Source organism: Diorhabda carinulata, chromosome 6 (assembly GCF_026250575.1).
Source record: "Diorhabda carinulata isolate Delta chromosome 6, icDioCari1.1, whole genome shotgun sequence".
Taxonomy (NCBI): Eukaryota; Metazoa; Arthropoda; class Insecta; order Coleoptera; family Chrysomelidae; genus Diorhabda; species Diorhabda carinulata.
Window position 1 is genome coordinate 18814943 of NC_079465.1, and position 24413 is coordinate 18839355.

At 29.7% G+C, this 24413-nt stretch overlaps 4 protein-coding genes across 4 annotated transcripts; 2 read left to right on the plus strand and 2 right to left on the minus strand.

The window, feature by feature from the left end:
• LOC130895502 (cytoplasmic tRNA 2-thiolation protein 1) lies at window positions 1-2656 on the plus strand. Its single transcript, XM_057802830.1, has 5 exons — window positions 1-145; window positions 200-550; window positions 607-795; window positions 852-1056; window positions 2308-2656. The coding sequence occupies exons 1-5, from the start codon at window positions 101-103 to the stop codon at window positions 2622-2624; spliced, it is 1107 nt and encodes a 368-aa protein (XP_057658813.1). The 5' UTR covers window positions 1-100; the 3' UTR covers window positions 2625-2656.
• Window positions 2657-3440: 784 nt separating this feature from the next.
• LOC130895503 (mitochondrial E3 ubiquitin protein ligase 1) lies at window positions 3441-5871 on the minus strand. Its single transcript, XM_057802831.1, has 4 exons — window positions 5277-5871; window positions 5053-5190; window positions 4653-4996; window positions 3441-3690 (listed from the first exon to the last, which is right to left on the minus strand). Exons 1-4 carry the CDS (start codon window positions 5695-5697, stop codon window positions 3571-3573), a joined length of 1023 nt encoding a protein of 340 aa, XP_057658814.1. The 5' UTR covers window positions 5698-5871; the 3' UTR covers window positions 3441-3570.
• Window positions 5872-6731: 860 nt separating this feature from the next.
• Window positions 6732-8770, plus strand: LOC130895113 (dynein axonemal light chain 4). The gene is made up of 3 exons (XM_057802266.1): window positions 6732-6917; window positions 8413-8496; window positions 8549-8770. Exons 1-3 carry the CDS (start codon window positions 6849-6851, stop codon window positions 8708-8710), a joined length of 315 nt encoding a protein of 104 aa, XP_057658249.1. The 5' UTR covers window positions 6732-6848; the 3' UTR covers window positions 8711-8770.
• A 2632-nt stretch (window positions 8771-11402) lies between these two features.
• LOC130895114 (ARF GTPase-activating protein Git) lies at window positions 11403-24151 on the minus strand. The gene is made up of 13 exons (XM_057802267.1): window positions 23943-24151; window positions 23757-23890; window positions 23592-23701; window positions 23283-23472; window positions 23080-23210; window positions 22098-22272; window positions 19953-20025; window positions 19681-19866; window positions 18942-19042; window positions 16967-17251; window positions 16746-16895; window positions 14927-15130; window positions 11403-12665 (listed from the first exon to the last, which is right to left on the minus strand). Exons 1-13 carry the CDS (start codon window positions 24001-24003, stop codon window positions 12468-12470), a joined length of 1998 nt encoding a protein of 665 aa, XP_057658250.1. The 5' UTR covers window positions 24004-24151; the 3' UTR covers window positions 11403-12467.
• Window positions 24152-24413: the final 262 nt, after the last annotated feature.

Below are 24413 nucleotides of genomic sequence, written 5' to 3' on the forward strand. Positions count from 1 at the left end.
ACCATATGATGTAGCGCCACTAATCAATGTTTAATCTTTGAGGTTAGAAAAATTAATTTCAATTTTTGGTTTTTTTTTCAATACATAATAAGAAATTGAAATGCTTACATGTTCAGCGAAATGTGGTAAAAAGGCCGTTTTAAAAGTGAGCAGATATAATATATAATTTATGTCGTCCAACGTATTTATATTTTTTCAGAGGCCTAAAACTGGAGACGTTTTATGCAAGGAATGTTTTTTCGAAGCTTTCGAAAATGAAATACACTTTACAATTACTAAAGCTAAATTATTTAAACCAAATACTACTGTAGCAATTGCGGCTTCTGGTGGTAAAGACTCCACTGTATTAGCACATGTAATGAAAACATTAAATGAAAAATTCAACTACGGACTAAATCTAGTGCTTTTATCAATTGACGAAGGAATAACTGGATACAGAGACGATAGTTTAGAAACAGTGAAACAGAATCGTGATGATTATGGGATGCCTTTGAAAATTATGTCGTACAAAGATTTATATGGTTGGACAATGGATGAAATTGTAGCGGAGGTTCGTAAAATTTTATATCAGTATTTTTATCTATTGTGTAATTGGAAACTTTATAGATTGGTAAAAAGAACAATTGTACTTTTTGTGGGGTATTTAGGCGACAAGCATTAGACCGAGGAGCAAATTTATTGAAAGTAAATTATTTAGCTACGGGGCATAACGCTGATGATATAGCAGAAACTATATTAATGAATATCTTGAGAGGGGACTTAGCTAGATTAAGTAGATGTACTTCTATCATAACGGTAATATGGATAATTTTTTAACTAATTAATTTAATTCATATAGTTGTTTACTTTAGGATAATGGAGATGGTATACCAAGGGTAAAACCTTTGAAATATTGTTTTGAAAAAGAGATAGTAATGTACGCTCATTTTAAAAAATTGGTTTATTTTTCTACAGAATGTGTGTTTGCACCCAATGCATATAGAGGACATGCAAGGGTACTGCTTAAGGATTTAGAAAAAATTGATCCAACTGTGATAATGAACATAATTCATTCAGGTAATTTTATTCTTAATAAATACTGTATATAAGGTAAGAGCATTGTAGCCAGAGAGTGTACCTAAAGCCGACACTTTCTAGTTTGATCCTCAAAATAAAAAAAAAACTATCATTGTCTTCATCTATCTGTTAATAGGTACTTTAGATATAGGATCCTCTTCATGTACTTACCCTGTTAAACAACTTAAATTAAACTAAGAATAAATGAGATGGCTCTATTTTACAGGTTACAACTATACAATATAACTAAAATTTTTCCGATATTTTTAAAGTTGAATTGTTTAAGAAACTTATATAAACAAAAATAAGTAAAGACAAAAATTTTCATGAAATAGTGCTTTTGGTTAACTTTTTGAGGAAATACAAAGAAACATTTGAATCCAAAAGAAGTGATACAATAACTTTGAAGAAAACGAACAAAAATTGGGAGGAGTTGGCAAGGGAATTTAATGATAAAAATAGCAAAAACTGAAATTTTTTCGATAGAACTACAATAAATTTAAAAAAGTGGGACAATTTAAAGATTCGTTTGAAAATAAATAACTTTTCCTTGTCTCAGGCTGTCAAAAATGTTGATAATTTCTGTAATATCATCTTCGAGTTTATCAAATATTCAATCTTTCTATCAAAACCCTTAATAATATTGTAAAAATATAAACAATTTGAAAAAGTAACGTTTGAATCCTCTGTTTCACGTTAAACTGAAGTTTAAACTACCTCCACACCGCCACTAACGTTTAAACTAAAGTTTGTCAGTAAACGCCTATAAAATGTGAAAATATAGTTTAAACTAAAAAATAGGAGCATCCCCAACGTTTCCTCCAAACAAGAATAACAAATTGTTGGATGGAAATTTGTAATAACAAAGATTAATTTAATATTGTGTACTAATAAACTATAAAGATATAAATATGAAAATTAATAAAAATATGCATGAAATTTCAAATTTTCTCCTAAAATAGAACAAGATTTTCAAAAACTCTGAAAAATATCGCATTATGGGTTCAACTGATAGGTGATAGTTTTTGAAATGTCCTAATGTAGCATTTTAGTCAATTTATAGTTTTTCATAAGATAATCTATAATTTTCTTCAAATTTTTACTTCTTAGACCTTCTGGAATGTTTCTAGTGATGATTTGTCTTAATTTTGTGTCATTTTCTCTATAAAAACCAATTTAAAATAAAATAAAAATTTGTCTTTCTCTGGAATTAATCTAGTTTGATTGTGTATGATCTATTTTTTTTTTCAGGTGAAACTATTAAAGTGAACACAACGGCAAATATGCCAAAATTAACTAATTGTACTCGATGCGGATACGTATCCTCTCAAGAAATTTGTAAAGCATGCATTTTACTGGAAGGTTTAAATAAGGGATTACCCAGATTGGGAGTCGGAAAATCCAGTAAAGTAAGAAGGATACTTAAGGAACACGAGAATAAAGGAATTAGTACAGGGACAAATCAAGAGAATTGTGTTGATAGAGAAGATAAGAAATGTTTGTGTTCTGGAAAACAGGATTTGAAACAAATAAATATCGAACGAATTGTACTGGAAGATTTAAAGTAGTGAATTGTTGAAATAAATTATTTTTTATGATATATGTAATCAATGATTATTGTGGATGCTCCAAGAAAATGAGGAAATTGGTAGTTGAGTTGAAATCGAATTTTAAAACTTCTAGGTAGTTTCTGATTGAGATTTGTAGCTGTAGGTAAGTATGCCTTCTCTCATTTGAATTGTTGAACTAGATCATTATAGATATCAATTACAATGACATATTTATCTTTTTAAATGAGTGACTTGGTGATCCTCAAAAAATTCCTGACTGTTTTAATTTTTTTATTAATGAAGGGTATTCAACAAAGAAAGAAAGATATATGTTATGTAATCATCAAACTAACTGGCAGTGGTTCAAAGATACTATCAAAAAATAAACTTAAATGTAACAATAAAGATTAAAGAAGAGTTAAAAAGAGAAGTTGAAGATCTGATAACAATAATACAATAGAAATAAACACAACTAAGTAAATAATAAAATTGTTGAGAAGAAGCAGCTAAGGAAAACTTGGAAAATTACAAGGCACCTGTAAGATGTAAGAAAGTTTGATCAAGCAGTATGACTATTAGAGAGTTTGCTAAAAGAATTTAAAAATAATGGCTTCGAAGAATACTTGCAAAACCGTCAACACAAAGTGAATATATTCTAAGAAAAGCCACTAAAAATATCAAACAACCAAGACAACAATACCACCCATAAAAAATCAAATAGAAGTTGGACAAGAACGGATAGAGAAGGAAGCGGTGTTTGGAAACTACTTATAAGAAGTCCTATCGTGTTCTTCGTATATAGAAAAAAATCATTTGATTTAAAAAATCTCAAAATTTTGGTGTTTTAAAGATTTATTTTAATACAAAAATAACACGTGTTAACCAAACATTATTCATTTGAAATATATAACACTTAAACACTCGTCTGGTCAAATTAGATAACATAAACAATTTTTTTAATAATTTATATCACATATGCAACATTTTTTTTATTGATATGCGTTCTACAAATTGGACAACTTTCGGTAATATCCACAGCACAATCTTCACACAAACAAACATGTCCACAAGGTAACAAAATAATCTAAAACAAAAATAAGCATTAAATAAATTCTTTGAAAACAGCTCCAGTATTGATGTTTTTTTTTATTTTTAAAATATTTTTACTTATTCATATCATTTGGAAACTGGAATAAATGGATGTTTTTATATCACTTTTGAAAAGAATTATAAATTATTATTAATATGCAAATTGTTGTGAAAGATCAAATATGAGTGTTTTATGGCCACTAGTTTCAATGTTCTTCATTGCAATGCTCTTAAATCAACTTTTAAAGCACTTTTTTCATTCTGACTGAGGTAATTTCTTCTTCTGGTGCCGGAACAAAAACAAGTCATTGGATACTCATCAATTTAAATTCAATTAAGAGAGAGTGAAATGCTTTATCGTCAAAAAATGTTTGTCCATTTCTAAACAAAAGCTTGTAAAAAACTAAGAAACATACAAATAACTAAATAAAGTAACAAATAAATTGAACAGCAATGTGAGAGATTAATCCTTTCTTTGAATATTTCTAAAGTTCCCCTATGGAGTTGACATAACCTTGTTCTTGTTTAACCGGCGCTACGGTCCTTTGAGAACCAGGGACTTCTCAACAATCGACTGTCAATACTTTCTGTCTTGTGCATAGTGTCTCCAACGTCAAACCCTTAGCTGGATCTTGTCCATCTCAACTGTTTTTTCAGTGTATATATAGAATTTTTGTATAAAAACTATTGATCAAATTATCGAATGGATCATGTTTACTTTTTGTCATCTCTAAATTATGTCAGCATAGGCCTGGGCCTCACGGGATAAGGAGTAAATCCATCACTGAATATACCTAATATTACTTAACTAAAAGCAGTCTAATATGCGTTATTGTTATTTTTGAAATGTGTTAATATTGGTGTGTATTGGTAGTGTTTAGTTTTAAACTAGACGTTTTTGCAAAAATTTTCATCTAGTAGAGCTGAAACAAACTTAAACTTGAACTGTTTACATACCTCTTTAGGATTTTCTCTACAAACAACACAAATTTGATTCTCAGGTAAATCCCCATCTCTGATTTCTCTCCGCCTTTTTCTTCTTGACAATTCCAATTGAAGTCTTTGCCTTTCTGCTTCATCTTTTTCACCTTTTATTTTCAAGTATTTTCTTACGATAAGTCCTGTTAGCACTAAACCAATTGATCCAAACAATATGCACAGTAATCTATAATTTTTCTTAGACCCGTTCAGTTTTTTTAAAAGAGAAGTTACACGCATATTCGTCAAGTAAAAAGGTCCTCCATTGCTCGGGGGTTGTAACTTCAATTGACCATCTTTTCCCGTAACTAATTCTCCTATACCTGTAGATTTAACAATAAGAAAATATTCTATATTATGGAAACGATTGTAACAGTACCTGTTATCACAGTCCCTGTCCTAAGCATTTTCTCTGTAGATTGTACCCCTCTTTGTCTAACTCCAGCAAAGAAGCTCCAAATATGATCTATAACACTAGGTACTGTCGGATGAAAATTGTCAGCAATTACGTCCATATCTAAAATTATTATCAGATCGCTAAAGCAAAATACAATTTAGAAACAATAAAATGAAAATGATCAAAATTTTTATAATTAAACAAACCTAAAACATCCGCAGCTAAAGGATCACAAATTTCAATTAGAATTCCTTTGGTTTCTAACGAGAAAGGCATAACATTATGTACTTCTTGGATAACTCTTTCAGAATCTGCCCAAAACCCAGCGGTGCTTCTTTGTATAACGTGCTCTTTAATCCTTAATAATTGTACTACTCCCGAAATATTCGGATTTGAATTGCTAATGATGGGGTTTCCTAGAGGTTTGACTGTACCTCTAATAGCTACATACGACAACTTCCCTTCAGGATGGGTATCTACTATCTCTTTAAGATCTTTGTTAATTTCTAAATAGGGAGCACCTTGAATTAAAGCCATCGCATTTTTATTTTTGTAATACTGTTTTATACAAGCAACTAAAATTAATGAATCTATTCCCAGCGCAATGCTTTCCGCCAAGTACTCCATAGTTATAAATTTACTACAAAAAATTTTACACTAATTTCTGAGGGAATTACTTATTATACAACATAAAAATCTATTGTATTTTAAACACGTTCCATTTATTTTTATACGTCTTCCTAAACATTGTCATTTTAAAAAAACATTACGTGAACTATTGACTATGACATGATTGTCTTCTTCTTTTCTATTTTGGCCTCTACCTAAACAGTATTTGGCCAGCGCTAGTTTTTGCTTTGGTTAATTTAAACCAAAGCTTATACTTTTTCTGTTTCTTTTTTAATGACTTCTATTCTTCTTGTGAACTAGACATGTTAATAAAAGACAATCACAACAGAGGTTAAAACTCTTCTCGCTCAGGAGCAACGCCGAGCATTTCACACATTTGGGATGTCTTAATAGGAAGGATTCTTTTTTGACTTATGTTCATATTTAGTTTTAAATGTATGTGTATTATAATTATTATTTTTGTCTATATATCAATTTTGTATATTTTGATAAACTTCATGATTAGATTTATAATGTAGTTTTCTAAAAGGTCGAACATAATTTTTCTTCGTTTTGCGTCAAAATCTTTTTTTTTTATATATACACAGTTTACAGCTAGGCTTATTAATATAACTTTGACATAAATATATTGTAGGAACTATATAATTATAACAATGTTTTAAGTAATTGATTAAAAAGACTTCTTATTTTTCCAAATATAACTCCCATTGAATTAAAATTACTTTAAATTTAATATTAACTCCAAATTCATGCCGACATCTGTCATTGTGTTTCTTCTTTAACTAAAGTCAACGCACTACCTATGTAGTTATTATTAACCTTTCTTTTTCTTGTTCGGGATTAATTACTTCCAGATTATGAAATATACATATTTAATACTATTTGCATTTGTTTTAAATTTCTTAAATATTGTTCTTTAGTATTTAATCTTCAAAGTAAAAGTCTACACTATTTATGTCGAGTAGCTTAAATTACAAAAAAGCCTCTATAGATTATACTTTTTCTATGGTGCATAGATTCCCGTTGCCTAGCAACTTTCATCATAAATGTTTCATGTGACATTGTCTGAATAATTTTAATCGCGGGATATACAAAAATTTAAATATTGTTTTATTTATTTTGAAATAATTGTTGAATAATCTTGAAGAATGGCGGAAGAAGAGAAGAAAAAGGAGGACGAGTCGAAAAAAGTTGTACATACTTATCCCCTTGTTAGAGTGAGTCATAATATTGATTATACAGCAAGAATAAAAACTGACAGAATTTCGGACTTCTGAGTTACATATATATTTTCAATAATTTTTAATTCTTTGGGAATTCGCAAATTATTTAAAATAATTATGTCGCGATAGTTTGGCTATGTATGAGATAATTATTATTACTTTTAAATTAGCGCCAAAAATATTTAAAAAATTTGTTTTACATAAACATAGAACTTTAACTGGTTGTCAATATACAATAACTAACAAAATTAACGTATAATTTGATATTTTTAATGCAAAAACTTTATTTAGTTGATTTTATGTTACTTTTGTGAAAAACGCTTTTATTTATCTCGATTTGTAACAAAATATTAGACCATACACAGTTCTAGTATTTTTCATTTTATGGCTATGTATTGGAAGCGCATTGTATAGGGCCGTACGATTATAATTATTTTCTTAACAGTTTAATGAGATATTCGAATTTTCTAAAATATATTTGGTTTTAATTCAAGGTACATTTGGTTTAATATTTGTCTATATACACCTATATGAATTTTTTCACTTGTTGAATACAGTTTCTCCAGTTTTCAGCGGTTACATTTTTAACTTTATCAACTCGATCACACTGTTTAAAGTAGGTACATTATTGTGAGTACGTACATTAGACTTTAATTGAGGCCGTATCAACTTGACCGGATTAAAAATACAATAATATGATAAGAAACGAATTACTTGACCTGTTTCCTTTGCTATGTTGTCACAAACGTATTCCTTTGAAAAATGATAACTTTCCATAGTTTCTAGCAATTATTGAACATTATAACTTTATTGGAAATATATGACACGTTCGCACAAAAATTCGTCTTGTAGGTATTTCAATTTTTCTATTACTGGAACCTGGTATCTTTTTCTTTTGACGATTCCCTCATGTATAATATTTATTCGTCTTTTTTTGAACCATCAACATTGCGTCTGTTTAGTGTCTCTATCCATTCCTTCGGCGTCGATTGAGTATTGCGCATCCGCATTCCATCACAGCGAATACATGGGCTTGGAAGGCGGTTACGTGTTCACCAAGCTAAAAATATTCTTCCGCAGAAGCCTGCTTCGACCGAGCCATTCCTTCTGAAGCCGTCTGTGTACCATTTTATCTTAAAAAGTCCCAAACTTAAACATCAATTTTGTAGATTGATGTTTAAATTTGATCATCTTAATAAGTTCTTCGTTGATATGAATCACCATTCGACCAAACCCTCATGGTTTAGAATTGTAGATTCAGGGGTGGGAGGCCCAATAGGACGTCTAGGGCCCTACGCATGGTACTTGTGATACTGAGACACGCTGGACTCTGTCCAATGGCATTCTTGTTTTCGGTTTCTCCATTCAGTGGAGGATCTTAGGTGAAATTCCCTCTTCATATAATAAATAATGATGCGATTAATTTTTTTTCAACTATGTTGGTAGTATGAATTTTTAACCTTTTACTTAGTAAAATAATTGTTTACAGCATTCTGATATGCCCGAAGAACAACGAATCGAATCAGTCGAGTTGGTAGTAACGGCATGTGAAAAGCATTCTGCTAATAACGAGGTAATGAAAAACAAATGAAAATTCCATTGGAAAATTTTTATTTTTATCTTAGGCGGCTGCAAGAATGATAAAAGAAGAAATGGATAAAAAACTTGGTCCTCCATTTCACGTTGTTGTTGGTGAGGGATTCGGTTTCGAAATATCGTACGAATGCTCGAATTTGCTTTACATGTTTTTTGCTGGAAATTTAGCCATAGTTATATGGAAATGTTGAAGTATTTTTTTATCTAAAAAGATCCTGTAATACATATTTGGAGCAAATGAATATTTTCAATGTCGTTTGTATTACTATAATGGAAGAATTACATTTAATGGAAAATGGATAATTATTTCAATAAAATAAATGAAATTAAGGCATTCGTATGTTTGAAAGTATTATTTTTTTAATACGCGGTTATAAGAGCTAAAGTCAAAATTTTGAAATCTTCAGGAGTACAACAACAAAGTTTAAAACATACAAAATCTTTGTAAATCTGTATTTTGTAAACATTTTGACTTAAACTCTTTTGACCCCTCATTTTAAATCGTGGTCGTTAAGACTTGAATAAAAAATTTTTACGAGAGCAACTGTTCAAAATATGTAAAATCTTCTTTCTAACCTAACCTAACCAAATTATTAAACAACTTCCTGTTCATTGCCAGCTAGTCTTCGGTCTTCTTCCTTCTAGGTTATTCATTTTTGTGTCTTCAACAAGTCTTTCATTCTCCCTGGGTGGGAGCGAAAGATCTTACGCTGAATATATGGACTAGTGTGCGAGCAAAGCGTGTGGCGCAGCCGTACAAACACCGAACTCTATGAAGACTCCAGCCTGGTGACAGAAGTCAAGAAGACCAGACTCAGATGGCTAGGCCTCTTGGAGCGTATGCCTGAAGCGCGTGGGGTGTACAAAGAGGACTGCCTGGGTGACCGCGGAAACCATGGCTGGACGATGTCGAAGAGGATCTTCGGGAGCTAGGTGTGAGAGGGTGAAGACGCCAAGCGTTGGACCGTGATAACGAGAGGAATGTGGTGGACAAGGCCAAGACTCTTTGAGGGTAGTGCCAGATGATGATGGTGTTAGAAGTTTGCCTTGTATATTTCTTAGTATGTTCATTTCAACTGTTCTCATCGTCTTTAGTGACCTATTTGTATCTGGTCTTGTTTCTATTGCGTACCTGGTACCCTTTACGACTAACTAAAACTAGTTCCCTTGCAACTGTTTACCTTTAGAGCCTATTGATTGTCCGAGATTTTACTTTAATATTAATTAAAGTGGCATATCAACCGAGCCATGAGCTCTTAATCTTTTGCAGATTTCTGAACTGTCAGTATACCAGATTAGGTCTCTGATAGAATCGTCTCCATTTCGATCTTCCTGTCTGGTATTAATAACTCGCAAGTACTTATTAGAAATGAGAATAGAAGCGAGTACATTTCAAATAGAAAACTGACTTCTTGATATTTTTATTTTTAAATTTCTAGTACTTAATTGACTCGTTTTGTAGTTTCTGACTGTGAACACCTGGTTGACATTTGTTCCACAGGTCTTATTACCATTATGTATAGCCATAGGTTCACTTTTAGATTGAGTCCCAAGGTTTATTGCAGAATCTGCTCACTATTAAAACCTTGTAAAGGTGTGCTCCCCACATCAATTTCTAGTGAAATATGATTCCGAGGTACTTGATTTTTAATACAGTAAAAGATTTGTATCTGATTAAGTTTCTTATTCAATAGAAAGCTGGTTGTTTTTTTATGAATTAACCTCGCCACACCATTCATCTTCTTTTTCTAGTGTCTTATGAGTTCTTTATGAAACTTATCGGAATTTGTGGAATTATACTAATCGATTGTTCTAAAGCACCTCAACAACCATCTAGTTTTGATAAAAACTAAAAAAAGGTATCGATACAATGGAAATAACTATCTTAATAACAATATACTTTATTTTTATCTAACTAAAATGTATATATATATATATATGTATATATATATATATATATATATATATATATATATATATATATATATATATATATTTCGATTGTACGAAGGCAATTCAGAAAGTAACCTGCTGGAAAGAAACTTAACACAAAAAAAATATTTACAGGTAAGAATCTCTATTTTTCAAATAATCTCCTTTTTATTTGAGCATTTTTATCATCTGCATAAAAAGCGACCTGTTGTGATTTTAATCAATGTGTAAAACAGTGTTTTTAAGTTCCTCATCATCATCCACTTTCTTTGATCGAGCATCTTGATTGTTGTATTGTATTCCCATCTGATAATATATCGATATTCATACACTGCCATTACACCAACACTCACAAATACTCTGTTTCGATAATCAAGTTATCGTCTTTAGAGCCTGAAGGTAAACTTTAGCTTTGCTGGAGTGGTAGTGTAAACAGTACAAACTGTTGTTTTGTCTCATCAACAGGAATAATGATTTTGAACAAGTATACCTCATCGGTATGGTACTGGATTCTAAGGTAGCTCCCATTTGATTTCGGTACTCAACTTCCGGTAGGTTATTTTTACTATGACTGTCTCATATAAAATTATCTGAGAAATATTTGGGAGACTGTGACATTACTGAACAAATTTCTTTGATAATACTGACGGTCTTTCATTGTATGATTCGTTATGGATATTTTTTGTTTTCTTTTAAAACTCATATTGTTCGGCACATGTGGTGTTTTGACATATTTGAAATTATTTAATTTTAAAAATATTGCACGAACGTAACCTAGACAGAGATACAACCTTTTGTGTGTAAATTCACTCACCTCCTGATGGGAACCATTAGGATCTGTTAATCATTTGGTTGAGAGATTATTGTATATATTAAGATTTATGGTACACCATCCTATTAGGGACACACGTCATAGTTAATTGACTCCAAGTGTTTCTTAGGCACTTGAAGTTCTTTTAACGTATTTTATTTTATATCGATGTGACTCTAACGACCATACATATAATTAATTATAGCATTTTGTACAATTCAAGCTGGATATTCTCCATCAGCAGTTTTTTTACCCATATTTTCATAGAAGCACACATTTTGTTTTTATTTTCACACTTTCACTCGCCAACTGAAAGTTCACCAAATCATATGTTAGATTGAGGGCGCTGCGAATAGTACTTCCAACGCCACGCATAACCGGCGGTTAGTTTCCGATTTCCCCTTGTATATAAAGCTGTGGTAATATTCCTATTAGTAATAAAATTTCAGTCGGTTGTTACGTTATGTACAGATTATTTCGTAAAATACATTAAGGCACGAAACGTTAATTTTTGGTGTTCTGTTAACTAAAATGATCAGATTACAAAACCAGAACCATCTGTCTGAAGGCAACAGCAAACTAAATTCTAATATTCTACTTAGTGAAGCTTCTCCTTGTTTAGGTTTAAAGATTTAAAATTTAGATTTAACACCCAGACATCACCTATTGGAAGAGAACTGCAAAACCACAGACAGTATTTTTGGTGTAAACTCTCCTTGTTTGAGAAGAAGTTGTCTTGGTTGGAGTTTATTTTTGTTTATTGGAAATTGAGGGATGATATTTGGATCTGATTCACTTAGATACCAAACAGAGCAAATCAATTGAATTGAATTTGATTGTGTCCAATTAAAGGATGTAAGAGAAATTTCGTATTCACTAAAAACATTTCCGATAAGTGAAATTATCAACTTAAAAGACAACAGCAAACCAAAGACAGTATTCTACCTCAAGGAGAAAGGTTGTCCAAATAATTTCAGGTAATTTTTATTATGAATTGGGGGATGATTTATGAATCTGAATCATTTGAAAGTCAAACAGAGCAAGTCAGTTAAATTAAATTTAACCGATTAACTGATGTGTAAGTATTGACTACAATTGTCAATAAGAAACAGTCTAATTGAATGTTTGTCATTATAAAAAAATATTCCAAAAATGATTAAAAAAAAATATAAAATTGGAATATTATTACGAATAAAATGATAATGTTAATGATTAGATGAATATTTGGTTATTATATCTTTTGTAAATTTGGCAAGATGAAATGCTATGTCTCTAATATTACAAAAATGTAGTTCAGTAGATTTGACGTCATTATTTTTATGGGATGTTTGTAATGCCAAACACTCCGGTTGTAATCTGGATACTAATTCTAACATGAGTTTCATTCGTTCACCTTCGCTTTCCTAAAAATAAAACAATTTATGTAAATAATTGACAAAACCACAATCTTAAATATCCCAGAACATCAAAACAAATACATCCCAAATATAGGTAGAGAAAACATTTTTCAAATTGAAGCTAAACTCAAATAAATGAAAAAAATGACTATTACGGGAAAAGGTACCAAAAACATAGAAACATCTAAAAGGAGACATTACAAATATAGTTGTCTTATTTTTTTGTAATTTATTGACAAAAATTATATTGACAGTTGCTTTACTTGTCTCGAAAAGCTCGAAACCTTATTGGGTCTTCTATTTTTGGACCTAACAATACAGGACAGCATACAGGCTGCATATCTGAATATTTAAACAAATTTTAGATTCGAAAAATATATTTTTGTATTAGAAAAAAAGGACAAGAAAAATAACGGTTTTTAAAATGTTTTAAGATTTTTAAAAGCTTTGATCATTTTTTCTACCTATTAAAAACAAAACGAACATAGATAAACGGACTTCTGGTTTATTTGACGATTTTTTTTGGTTTTTGGAGCGTTTTTGATATATTTTGAAAAAATGAAGATTAATATTCGAATTAGGAAAAGTATATAGGAACAAACTATGGATTTTTTTATTGCTCCTATAAATTTTGGAAAACATTAATACATTCACGTACTAGAAAAAAAAAGAATCGATTCATTTTGATCTATGAATAAAAATCTAAATAAATAGAGGGTTTTCGATTTTATTTGATATTCGGTATATTTTTTGCCAAAAACAAAAATAGAACCTAAATAAACAGTTTTAAGAATTTATTCGAAAAATTTTGGGTAAAGTCAACATTCTTTTTCTAATAGAAACAAAAACAAGTACTATTAAAAAAAATATACTACAAATAAAAGATTTTTTGAATATTTTTGAGAAATTTTCAAAACATTTTTTTGTCCAAAAAGCTAAAGGGGGAATCAATAAATGATTTTCCAAATAAATCTGAATAATTTTCGAAAAAAAATTTTTGAATTTCGTTCTGTTAACAAAATCATTAGCAAATAAAAGATTTTTGGAATGTTTTTGAGAAATTTTGAAAAAAAAAACTACATTTTTTTGTCCAAAAAGCAAAAGGTGGAGTCAATAAATGATTTTCCGAATAGTTTTCGAAAAAAAAGTTTTTGAATTTCGTTCTGTTAACAAACTCATTAGCAAATAAAAGATTTTTGGAATGTTTTTGAAAAATTTTGAAACAAAAACTACATTTTTTTGTCCAAAAAGCAAAAGGATGAGTCAATAAATGATTTTCCGAATAATTCTGAATAGTTTTTGAAAAAAAGTTTTTCAATTTCGTTCTGTTAACAAAATCATTAGCAAATAAAAGATTTTTTTGAATATTTTTGAGAAATTTTGAAAACATTTTTTTGTCCAAAAAGCTAAAGGGGGAATCAATAAATGATTTTCCGAATAAATCTGAATAATTTTCGAAAAAAAGGTTTTGAATTTCGTTCTGTTAACAAAATCATTAGCAAATAAAAGATTTTTGGAATGTTTTTGAGAAATTTTGAAAACAATTTTTTGTCCAAAAAGCTAAAGGGGGAATCAATAAATGATTTTCCGAATAAATCTGAATAATTTTCGAAAAAAAGGTTTTGAATTTCGTTCTGTTAACAAAATCATTAGCAAATAAAAGATTTTTGGAATGTTTTTGAGAAATTTTGAAACAAAAACTAAATTTTTTTGTCCAAAATGCAAAAGGAGGAGATGATTTTCCGAATGTTTATGGATAATTTTCAAAAAACAAATTTATATTTTCATCCTGTTATCAAAATCATTAGAAAATAAAATATATTTTTGAACTTTTTTGAGAAATTTTGAACAAAAACTATATTTTATGTCCTAAAAACCAAAGTATAAGCCAAAAAATGATTTTCCGAAGATTTCTGAACAATTTGCAACAAAAAATTTGTATTTTTGTCCTGTTAACAAAATCATTAGCAAATAAGAGATTTTTGAATTTTTTTTTCAAAATTTCAAAAAAACCTATATTTTATGCACTAAAAGCAAAAGTATAATCCAAAAAATTATAAATTAGAATTTGGTTGAAAATTTTTCACTGAAATTCCTTTTTTCTCCAAAATATTTTCAACTACAGACTTTCCTAACGTCAAACAGGGTGAAACATATTACCTAATCTATTAAAATTGTGTGAAAAAATCAACTTTGAACAGAAGAGATTAAAAATTGATGCCATGCAAGATTTTAAATGAATTTATGAACAAAAATAATTTTGATACCTTTGGTAAGAACGAAGCCAACTTGCATACAGATACTTTAACCTTTTCAGAACTGATGACGCATTCTTCTTGACCCGGTTCTTGGATAGTTTTACACAAATGTTGAATAGTCCTGGTTATCTGTTCAGTACATTGCAGGATAGTTTCCCTATTTTGTGGAGAAGAATACAGGCTTTGAGTGCCCCTCGAATCTGACTGTTTTAGCTGGAAGTAAATATTGCGTATGAATATTTTATCAATAGAATACAAACAACACAATGAAATATGAGAATAGAATATTTAATGTTCATAACCGAAAAAACGAAAAATATGATTCGAAAAAGATGCCTAGAATTGAAAACTACAATTTACTATTAGTCGTTTTTTTCGAAATAAAAAATCGTTTCTATAGTTTTTTGTCCTGTAGAAATTTTATTTTTAATTCAGAAAAATAACAATTTGTTTGTTTGAAACGAAATTTTACCCATAAAAATGATCATAGGTATAATAGAAATATTTTTGTTTCTTTTATAAAGTCAAAATTTGGAAAAAAATTAATTAAAAAAAGTTTGCATTCATTTTTGTAATACGTACAACTTCGAAACAAATCATATTTTCAATTATTTCTAGTGAAATATTAGATACAAATAAAATGGTTCATGTTTGGATTAGTACCGATTCTCTTGGAGATGACTATCTGTACTTCAACAAGAAAATTTTAGCTTGCGGAAAGATAAGCTTCCCAAAATTCGTTTCGATCAATTTTTGATGTTGTGTTTTTATCCTGGAAGCCTTTATAATGCTGAAAGTTGCATTAGAATCCGTACCAAGTGTTGGATCTCGTGATGTTTATCGTCTTTGATAAACTCTTCACTTGATAAATGTTGCTGGTTCAATGTATTCTATATTGAATGAAACTATTGGTTGAATTTCAACTAATTTACTGGCATTTATAACATGTTAATACGTTCTACTGTTGTAAGGAGCGCTTTTGCTCCCTCACCATGCCTATCGCCAGGTTAGACGAAATATATTTTACAACGTTGCTCATGCGGCCAATGTATAACAGATAAAATAAAAACATTTATATGGTTATAAAGTAGTAATAGGAAATAATAAAAGAATGATAGAAAAATAAAGTAGTGAGATTCTACACCGAGCGCCTTTATCCACGTGGAGACACGAAAGAGCGAGCACTTTTCTACAAAAACCAGATAGAACTAGATAAATCGTTCATAGCTCCATTGTGAGACTATAAAAAGGGAATCAAAAACAGTGATTCATTTCGAGGTTAGGTAGGGTTCCCTGGATTCCCCTGTGGGATTTTTTAGGTTTTTCTAGAAAACATTTTTGATTTTGATGGAATTTTGTACTAGGAAAAAAATAGAAATAAATAACTTATAATTTTTTTTACTAGGAAATTAAATACAAAACAAATTAATGGTTTTTGAATTTTTTTGTACAAATATTGAAAAACTCGATGCAATTTTGTACTAGGAAGTATTTGGTTTTAAAAAGAATGTTAAAAAAACTTTTAAAATCTGCCTATTTACTTCTATTTGCTTTCCTAGCTCAAATTTTATAGCTTTTCTTCTTGCATTGATTTTTTCCAATGTTTTACAAAAAATACAAAAATAGTTTTGTATTTAATTTTCTAGTTAAAAAAATTATAATTTTTCCTCTTTACAAAAGTGGCTATTTTAAAATAGATGAATTTTTATATTAGAAAAATATAAGGAAATAAACGGTTTTGTGAAGATTTTTTCTTCACTCGGTAGTACAATATAATTTTTTTAATCCAAAATCAATAATTTAAAAACTACCCTATGTTCAAACTTACCTGATTTTTAATAGCATGAAAATACGGTACTTTGCTAATACCTTCCCTCGTTTCATACATACTCGATGGTCTTTGACTCCGTTTATTTTTCCTTAAATCGACATCATCAGTTGTTACCCCATTGGGCAACGTTTCCTCATTATCTCTATTCTAAAATAACAATTAATACAAAACAGGACGAACTATTAAAAAAAAAAAGAATCAACAGGATATCTACATACCTCTGGAATATACTCCAAGGAATCAAAACCGCTATCACCATTCGCTCTTGTAGTTATCTTACCATGCGTTAATTTACTTTTAAGTTCCGAATTTTCCGTTTGTAAAACTTTCACTTGTTGTCTCAATTTCAATACTTCACTTCTAAGGTCAGTTATCGTACTATCGGAATTTTTTAACTGTTTGGTTAATTGTTCCAAAATTTGATTAGTTTTGTTAATACTGTCCAACGATAATTTGTTTTCTTTATCAACCATATGAGATTTTTCATTTTTAGGAGAAGATTTCTACGAAATAAATTGTTAGTTTTTATACTTTGTACATGCATTGAAAAATTTTTAATGTACTGGAAATGAATCATTAAATCACCCATGTATATGTCTGTATACTTGATGGAGTGACAATTTACCAAGACCCGCTCTCCATTCAGTTTCTATTCCAAAACTAGTCCAGATCTTTTAATACATTATACTGTTTAGATAAATCTTTCCAAGCCATAACATTCTGTTGTCCACAAGTTTGTATTTCCTTTTACCATAAAAGAGCTCTGGTCCACAGAATGGTATTTGAGCCTCATTTGTTTCGGCTATTTCGTTAATTTGGTAAAATACCCGTAACAAGGTTACTATGTTATTCATCCCCAGTTTGTTAAGTACAGCTAAGCATTTTCAACTCTTTTGGAATTAATTACACAAAAAAAACTCAATATTTGTAATAGTTGCTTGATTATCCTAATTTTGCCTTCTATGTTTGTCATTGATACTGAAATGGGAGCATGCATCTCCCCATTCTTTATGCCACTTGTTCTTCATACTCTTCTTATTGAATGGGATTTTTTCCTTGTTTAGTAATGATGCTTTGAATACACTCCTCTTCGTAACTTTTTGTACTGAATTCCTTAAAAAACTTCTTCCTCATTACATCCTGTGGCATGTTCCAGGATCTCTTTTTACTAACTAGCGAATAAGAAGTTTTTTTTAAATGTCTTTTCTACTCAGTGTTGCCATTATTTCTGAAACCTTTCCCACTATATCAATATCATTAGTTCATGTTTTCATTGCTCATACATATAAAGAATTTTGAAGAGGCTGTCTTTGAGATTCGATTTTTTTTTCAGTAAAGCAAGAGGAATTGTTTCAGTACAATTAATGTTGAGTTCTACCTGTTTACAGTAGCTATTGGTTTGAGGACAATTCTGGAGTTCATCAATTGTCAGAATTCACCTTAACGAAAATGTTATTTTCCCCTGCGGACATCATCTACTTGTACTAATAGAGATGATTTCCTCCTTATTTTTGCTGCCACTACTTCCTTATAGGAGTCCTACAAATGACAGGTTTCAAATTAACGAAGATGTGACTGTTCCATGTGGATATCTTCTGGTTATACGGATAGAGATGATTTTTTCATTTTTTTTTGTATAAGCTACTTCCTTGTAGGTATTGGATTTCACCTTAACGAACATGTTATTTCCCTCCAGAGGAATCATCTAATTGTACTGATAAACATGTTTTCTTCTCGTATTTTTACCTCAGATAAGTACTTCTAGGAGTGTATCAACTGTCGGATATCACATTAGAGATGTTTCTGCTCCATGTTGATATCCTCTCCTGTTTGGTACTTTTTTAACAAATCTGTTATGGAGTAATATCAAAAGTTCCTTCTATGTCCAGGAACGGGTAGAGAATTATTTCTTTGTTATACAGTATGACCCAGTTAAAATCAACGCAGTCTCAGTAGACCTACTGCACAGTAAGCTTGATGAAATTCTGTTATCAATTGTTTTAAGGATAAATTATCACTGTAACTGTGAATAATCACAGTATGATTGAAGAAAAAGAGGTCATTGAGGGAATTTAATATATGACTTGATAATTTGTTAAGATTCTTATTAGATGGAGGCTATTAAATCAATGAAATAAAAAGTTAGGTTATGTATCATATTGTAGTATTAAATTATATTCAAATAGGCAATACCTCATCATCCGGTACAATTGCGTAGTCGTCATCAGAAGCAACCGAATCATACAAGGGATCTTCATCTAAAGACGAAACTTCTCTAAGTAGTAGGATGTTATCTAAAAAAATAAATATTTATTTTTTATACAATTGATCCATGTTTGTCTAATTATTTATATGGTTAAAAGAATATCCAAAAAAATAAAAAAGTACTGTATAATAATCTAGATTACAAAACTTTCCAAGAATACAGTTAAATTGATGATTTTTGTTAAAAATATTTAGAAACGCAATAATAAACGTAACAATTACGAGGGTGGTCCTAAAAGTATATCTTTCTTTCATAAAAAACATATCTAGTTGTATTGCAAAAAATATGGTCAACCATGATTGGTTAGTTCAAAGATACATTACATAATTTGTGCTCACTATCTATGGGTGTTAGGTGTATGTTTTACTTTACTTTTATTTCCAGTTTTTATCGTAATCGCTGTTTCACGTTTTACAATGTTTTCTTTGAGCACCCCCATTTAGAGATGCTCATATCTAATTTCACTGAAAACGGCTGCCAAATAATTATTTTTTACAGATTTTGTACTTGAAATGAACTTAAACAAGGGAATTATATGGGGTATCTTTATCTTCATGAAAATGGTTTCTGCTTATACTGGTTAAATTATTAGATCATAAAAGCGAAATGAACAGATTTAAAGAAACTGTACAATTGCCATCTTCATTAATAATTAGTGTTACATACTTTTATCGGGCACCATTTGTCTTCGTTGTGTATCAACTAATATGTCGTATACTAAGCTTTTCAGTTCTGGAGTAGAAAATCTGGCTAATTTCTGTCTACCCTGATTTCTTGTCGTTGATAAAGTGTTGTCAACTGGGAGGAAGGGAACATCGTTCAATTCTGTAGTATCCGCACAACTTAACCAGACTAAAAATGGAATTAGTACATTTTCTAATTCGAGGCCCAACTAATACCGTTTTTTTTTGTTATGTTATAACTGATATAATACTTACTCGCTTCTGTCTCTCGTCTGTCAACTTCATCGTATACATCCATAGCTAGTTCTTCGAAAACGTTATTACTTAACTGCAATTTGAAAATAAATGTAGAACCCTGTATGTAATGTATAACGTTTTTATTTTTTTTTCTTGAAAAACTTTGTTTATTATTAAAGATCAGTAATGACGATCAAAAGGTATATTTCTGAGCAAACTAATGATGAAGTGACTTACTCAGTGTGGATTTTGGGGTTTTTAAAAAGTGGGGCATTTCTAATGGTGGTGTGAAATAACAGATTTAGACATATTCGAATTTCTTTAATTTCTTATTTCTTAGAATCCTTTATCTTTTAGATAAGACAACTTTCAAATATTTTGATAAAGATCACAGTAAGTCAAAGCATAACATTTATACCTGTTATTTTGAACTTATTTTCTATGAAAAAAGACCTAAAAAGACGAACCCTCACGAAAAACGAGGAAAATATTTTAATTCTGACATTGACAGTTACCGCAAGTAAAATAAATTTTAAGGTTAATGATATTGACATTTATCGTAATTAATCAATTTTGACAGTTTCAGTAAAAGCAGGATTTTTTAAGGTTAATTTTGACATTGACAGTTATCGCAAGTAAACAACGTTTTATGGTCAGTTTTTAAGGTTTATTATAACACTGACATATAGAAGACATTTTAAGGTTAATTTTAGCATTGACAATTATCGAGAGTGAGAATCATTTTGAGGGTAATTTTTATTGATAATAAATCAATTTTGTCATTGACAATTATAGAGAGACAAAGAAAATTCAGGGTTAATTTCACACTGATAGTTTGTTATCATAACTAAAAGACATTTCTCGATTAATATTAACTCCGACAGCTATAGCGAGTAGAAGATATTTTGAGGTTAATTTTGACATTGACAGTTATAGGAAAACAAAGAAAATTTAAGGTTACAGTTATGCAACCAAAACACATTGTAAGGTTAATTTTGAAAATGACATTTATCGAGAGTGAGAAGAAACATTTTGAAGATAAGTTTTATTGATGTTAAATTAATTTTGACATTGACAGTTATTGGGAGCGAACCAAATTCCAAGATTCATTTTGATACTGACAGTTATGTAAAGTGAGAAACATTTCAAGGTTAATTTTAACAATGAGAGTTATCAAGGTGAGAAACATTTTGAAGGCAAGTTTTATTAATAGTAAATTAATTTTAAGATTGGCAGTTATTGCGAGCGATGCATATTTCAAGGTTAATTTTGACAATGACATTTATCAAGAGTGAGAAACATTTTGAAGGTGAGTTTTATTGATGTTAAATTGATATTGACATTGACAGTTATTGCGGGCGAAGGAAATTTCAAGGTTAATTTTGACACTGACAGTTATGTAAAGTGAGAAACATTTCAAGGTTAATTTTGACAATGACAGTTATCAAGAGCGAGAAACATTTTGAAGGTAAGTTTTATTGATGTTAAATTAATTTTGACATTGACAGTTATTACGAGCGAAGCAAATTTTAAGGTTAATTATCACACTGATACTTATAGCATCTAAAAGTCATATCAAGGTTAATTTTGATACTGACAGTTATAGATGAAAAGAGCATTTAGGTTTAATTTTAATACAGACAGGTTAATTTTTATTTATAATAAATCAATTTTCACATTGACAGTTATAGAAAGATAAAAAAATTCAAGGTTAATATTACACTTAATAGCGAATAGAAGACAGTTTAAGGTTAATTTTGACAATGACAGTTTCTAAAGTTAGAAACATTTCAAACTTAATTTTTACACTGACAGCTATAGCGAGTAGAAGACATTTTAAGGTTAATTTTGACATTGACAGTTATAGGAAAACAAAGAAAATTTAAGGTTATAGTTATGTAACTAAAAGACATTCTAAGATCTAAAATCGAACAAATAACTCCACAAATCACACAAAAAGTTAAAATAAGAAAAATTTTATTATTATTATTATAATTTATATTAAAAACTTATGGAACAAGTAAATTATGTTGATTATGATTTTTTTGAAATTTCAACTATTCATTCCTCCTGTTATTAAATGAAAAAGAAACTGTGAAAATGAAGGATATATTAGACATAACTTAAATATGATTTTTCCTTTAATTCAAAGGACATACTTACCTTTTGTAATTTCGTTAACGATTGAGCATTTGATTTGAAACCAGTCTGTGGAATAAAAAAATGTATACCGGCAGTATGATCTGGTTTTTTGAGAGATAAATAATAGCTAAAGGTGTCGGTTACTTCATACTGACTCTCTATTAATCTATTCATCATATCTTTATTAGGAAGAGATCTGAAACAAATTGAGAGCAATACAATAACCTTCACACTAACCACTCAAATCAACGGACAAGAAAATATTCATATAAGAATTATACAATAAGATTATTTTACCATTGTACTGTTTGTAAATTGATATACGGAACATATGATCAAATGCTTTATACGGTTCAAATCAAAGTTCAAAATCAGTACAGTTTTTTCTATAACGCAACCATACTGAGAATTGTAGCGGTTACCCTAAATTTTTATAAAACAAACATCAATTATGGGACAAAAACAATAAAAAAAAACCGGTATTTCAAACTAAGATAGGATGAGGTGTACATGAGGTACATTGGTCATCATAGTGCTGAAATGCTCTGTCTGCTAGTCAATAATGTCTTAAAGTAAACACTGAAGTTATAGAGGTAATAGAGATACTCAATCGACACCATAGAAATTTTACTGAATATATTATAATTGACCTGAATTGGCATCAATAGATATCAGAAGTTATCAATTAACATGAAGTTACAATCAACCTCAACAAAAGTAAACGACAATTTATAAGAATTTGTGACTCTTCCTCATTCAAAGTCAATAAATATTGAAATCAAGATTTCAGGATTTGTTTAAAATGTAAAATTTGAAAGAACTCAAATATGCGACTTGTAGCTTGTTACCCTCTTTCTCTGAGCCCCTCAATTGAAATTATAGTAGAGTGACATTAATAATTCATTTTTTTATTATAAACCTAGTACTAATGTTAATCTAAGCAATTTTTAAAAATTTAGATAAAAAGTGGTTTTAATTAAATATAAATAAATGTATTACTCACTTTGCATAATCAATGGGAGTTTTTCCTTGACTATCAGGACAAGAAGGATCAGCTCCATAAACCAATAAGAGTTCCACCTGCAGTTTCTGATCAGATTTAGTTGCCACATGTAAAGGTGTTGTTCCTTTTTCCTAAAACATGGGAATGCATTTATTTTTATCTGTTTTTGTATATAAGTAAGACTCTGTGTTGGAAATACGTACATCATGGAAATAATTGGGATCAGCTCCGAGAGCTAAAAGACGAAATGAAGTTTCTAAATTGGGAGTTCGAACGCTGGCATGTAATTGTTTACCCAGTTCGTTTTCAACACTCATGAGACCATCTTCGTAGTTTTCACGAAAAGCGTACATACAATGTAAGTGTTTTTGTTTGATGTATTCTTGTTTAATGCTACAAAATAATCCTCATACAAAAATTTGTGTATAAAGATTATTATTATGAAGAAAATAATCAAAAACTAAATATTACCTGTAAGTACGAAATTTTAAGGTCAAATAAAAAAAAATTACCTTATAGAATCTTTAGCGGTGGGTTTTTTCTTCATCAACTTTGCACCATTCTCAAGTAAAACATGTTCCCAAATATTATTTGCACCGTTATTATTTAGAGTACATACCATCTAAAACAAAATAAATATCTAGTGATGTTTTAGGTAGTTTAATGGTGATAAATACATTGAGCTCGTTAGGATGCCAGGGACTCTTCAATAAAGATTTAACTTGCGAAATGTGTCTTCCTAAACTTCGATGTATACTGCAACATTGAGTACATAGTAATATTCCTTTATTCACTGCAGCCCAAGTAGCATCTACGAAATGGATCGTTATATTCGATTTTGTGTACGAATTAATTAGTTATACCTAAAGCTCCACAATCTCCACATACTTCTATATTATTGTGCTTAGATTTTGCTCGTGACATTTTAATAAATGGGTGACAATAACCGACGATAAAAAAATTAAAATCAAACAAAAATATTAAATATTCTCAAATACAATTATAGACTCTATACCCTACACCATTTTTCTTTTTCATTTGTCAATCACTTTGACATTTAACAGTTTAAATCAAAATGCAAGCATAGATAAATTATAGAGGTTAATTCAGAATACTCTAATAATAATAATAAATAACCAAGACGTTTTTCCATAGACAAGTGTGAAATTATTTAATGGGGTTCTTTTTTACTAGAATAATATAATAATTTTCGTATTTTTACCTCTACTTGTATCATTTGACTTACTACGAACAGATTTCTTTATTGGTAAGCCGCATAAATTAGAGCAGGTATTGTAGCTTCAAGCGGACCACAGATGCTTGCAAGGCATGAT

What these genes read in the sequence shown, in the direction of transcription:
- LOC130895113 (XM_057802266.1), top strand. Translation starts at nt 6,849, where the DNA reads ATGGCGGAAGAAGAGAAGAAAAAGGAGGACGAGTCGAAAAAAGTTGTA. An exon ending in ATACTTATCCCCTTGTTAGA is followed by an intron (nt 6,918 to 8,412) that starts GTGAGTCATAAT and finishes AATTGTTTACAG; the next exon opens with CATTCTGATATGCCCGAAGA. An exon ending in AGCATTCTGCTAATAACGAG is followed by an intron (nt 8,497 to 8,548) that starts GTAATGAAAAAC and finishes TTTTTATCTTAG; the next exon opens with GCGGCTGCAAGAATGATAAA.
- LOC130895114 (XM_057802267.1), bottom strand. Translation starts at nt 24,003, where the DNA reads ATGTCACGAGCAAAATCTAAGCACAATAATATAGAAGTATGTGGAGAT. An exon ending in ACCGCTAAAGATTCTATAAG is followed by an intron (nt 23,473 to 23,591) that starts GTAATTTTTTTT and finishes ATTATTTTGTAG; the next exon opens with CATTAAACAAGAATACATCA. An exon ending in ACTCCCATTGATTATGCAAA is followed by an intron (nt 22,273 to 23,079) that starts GTGAGTAATACA and finishes AATTTGTTTCAG; the next exon opens with ATCTCTTCCTAATAAAGATA.
- LOC130895503 (XM_057802831.1), bottom strand. Translation starts at nt 5,697, where the DNA reads ATGGAGTACTTGGCGGAAAGCATTGCGCTGGGAATAGATTCATTAATT. An exon ending in TTTAGCTGCGGATGTTTTAG is followed by an intron (nt 5,191 to 5,276) that starts GTTTGTTTAATT and finishes TAATAATTTTAG; the next exon opens with ATATGGACGTAATTGCTGAC. An exon ending in GACAGGGACTGTGATAACAG is followed by an intron (nt 4,997 to 5,052) that starts GTACTGTTACAA and finishes TTAAATCTACAG; the next exon opens with GTATAGGAGAATTAGTTACG.
- LOC130895502 (XM_057802830.1), top strand. Translation starts at nt 101, where the DNA reads ATGCTTACATGTTCAGCGAAATGTGGTAAAAAGGCCGTTTTAAAA. An exon ending in TGGATGAAATTGTAGCGGAG is followed by an intron (nt 551 to 606) that starts GTTCGTAAAATT and finishes GAAACTTTATAG; the next exon opens with ATTGGTAAAAAGAACAATTG. An exon ending in AATGAACATAATTCATTCAG is followed by an intron (nt 1,057 to 2,307) that starts GTAATTTTATTC and finishes TTTTTTTTTCAG; the next exon opens with GTGAAACTATTAAAGTGAAC.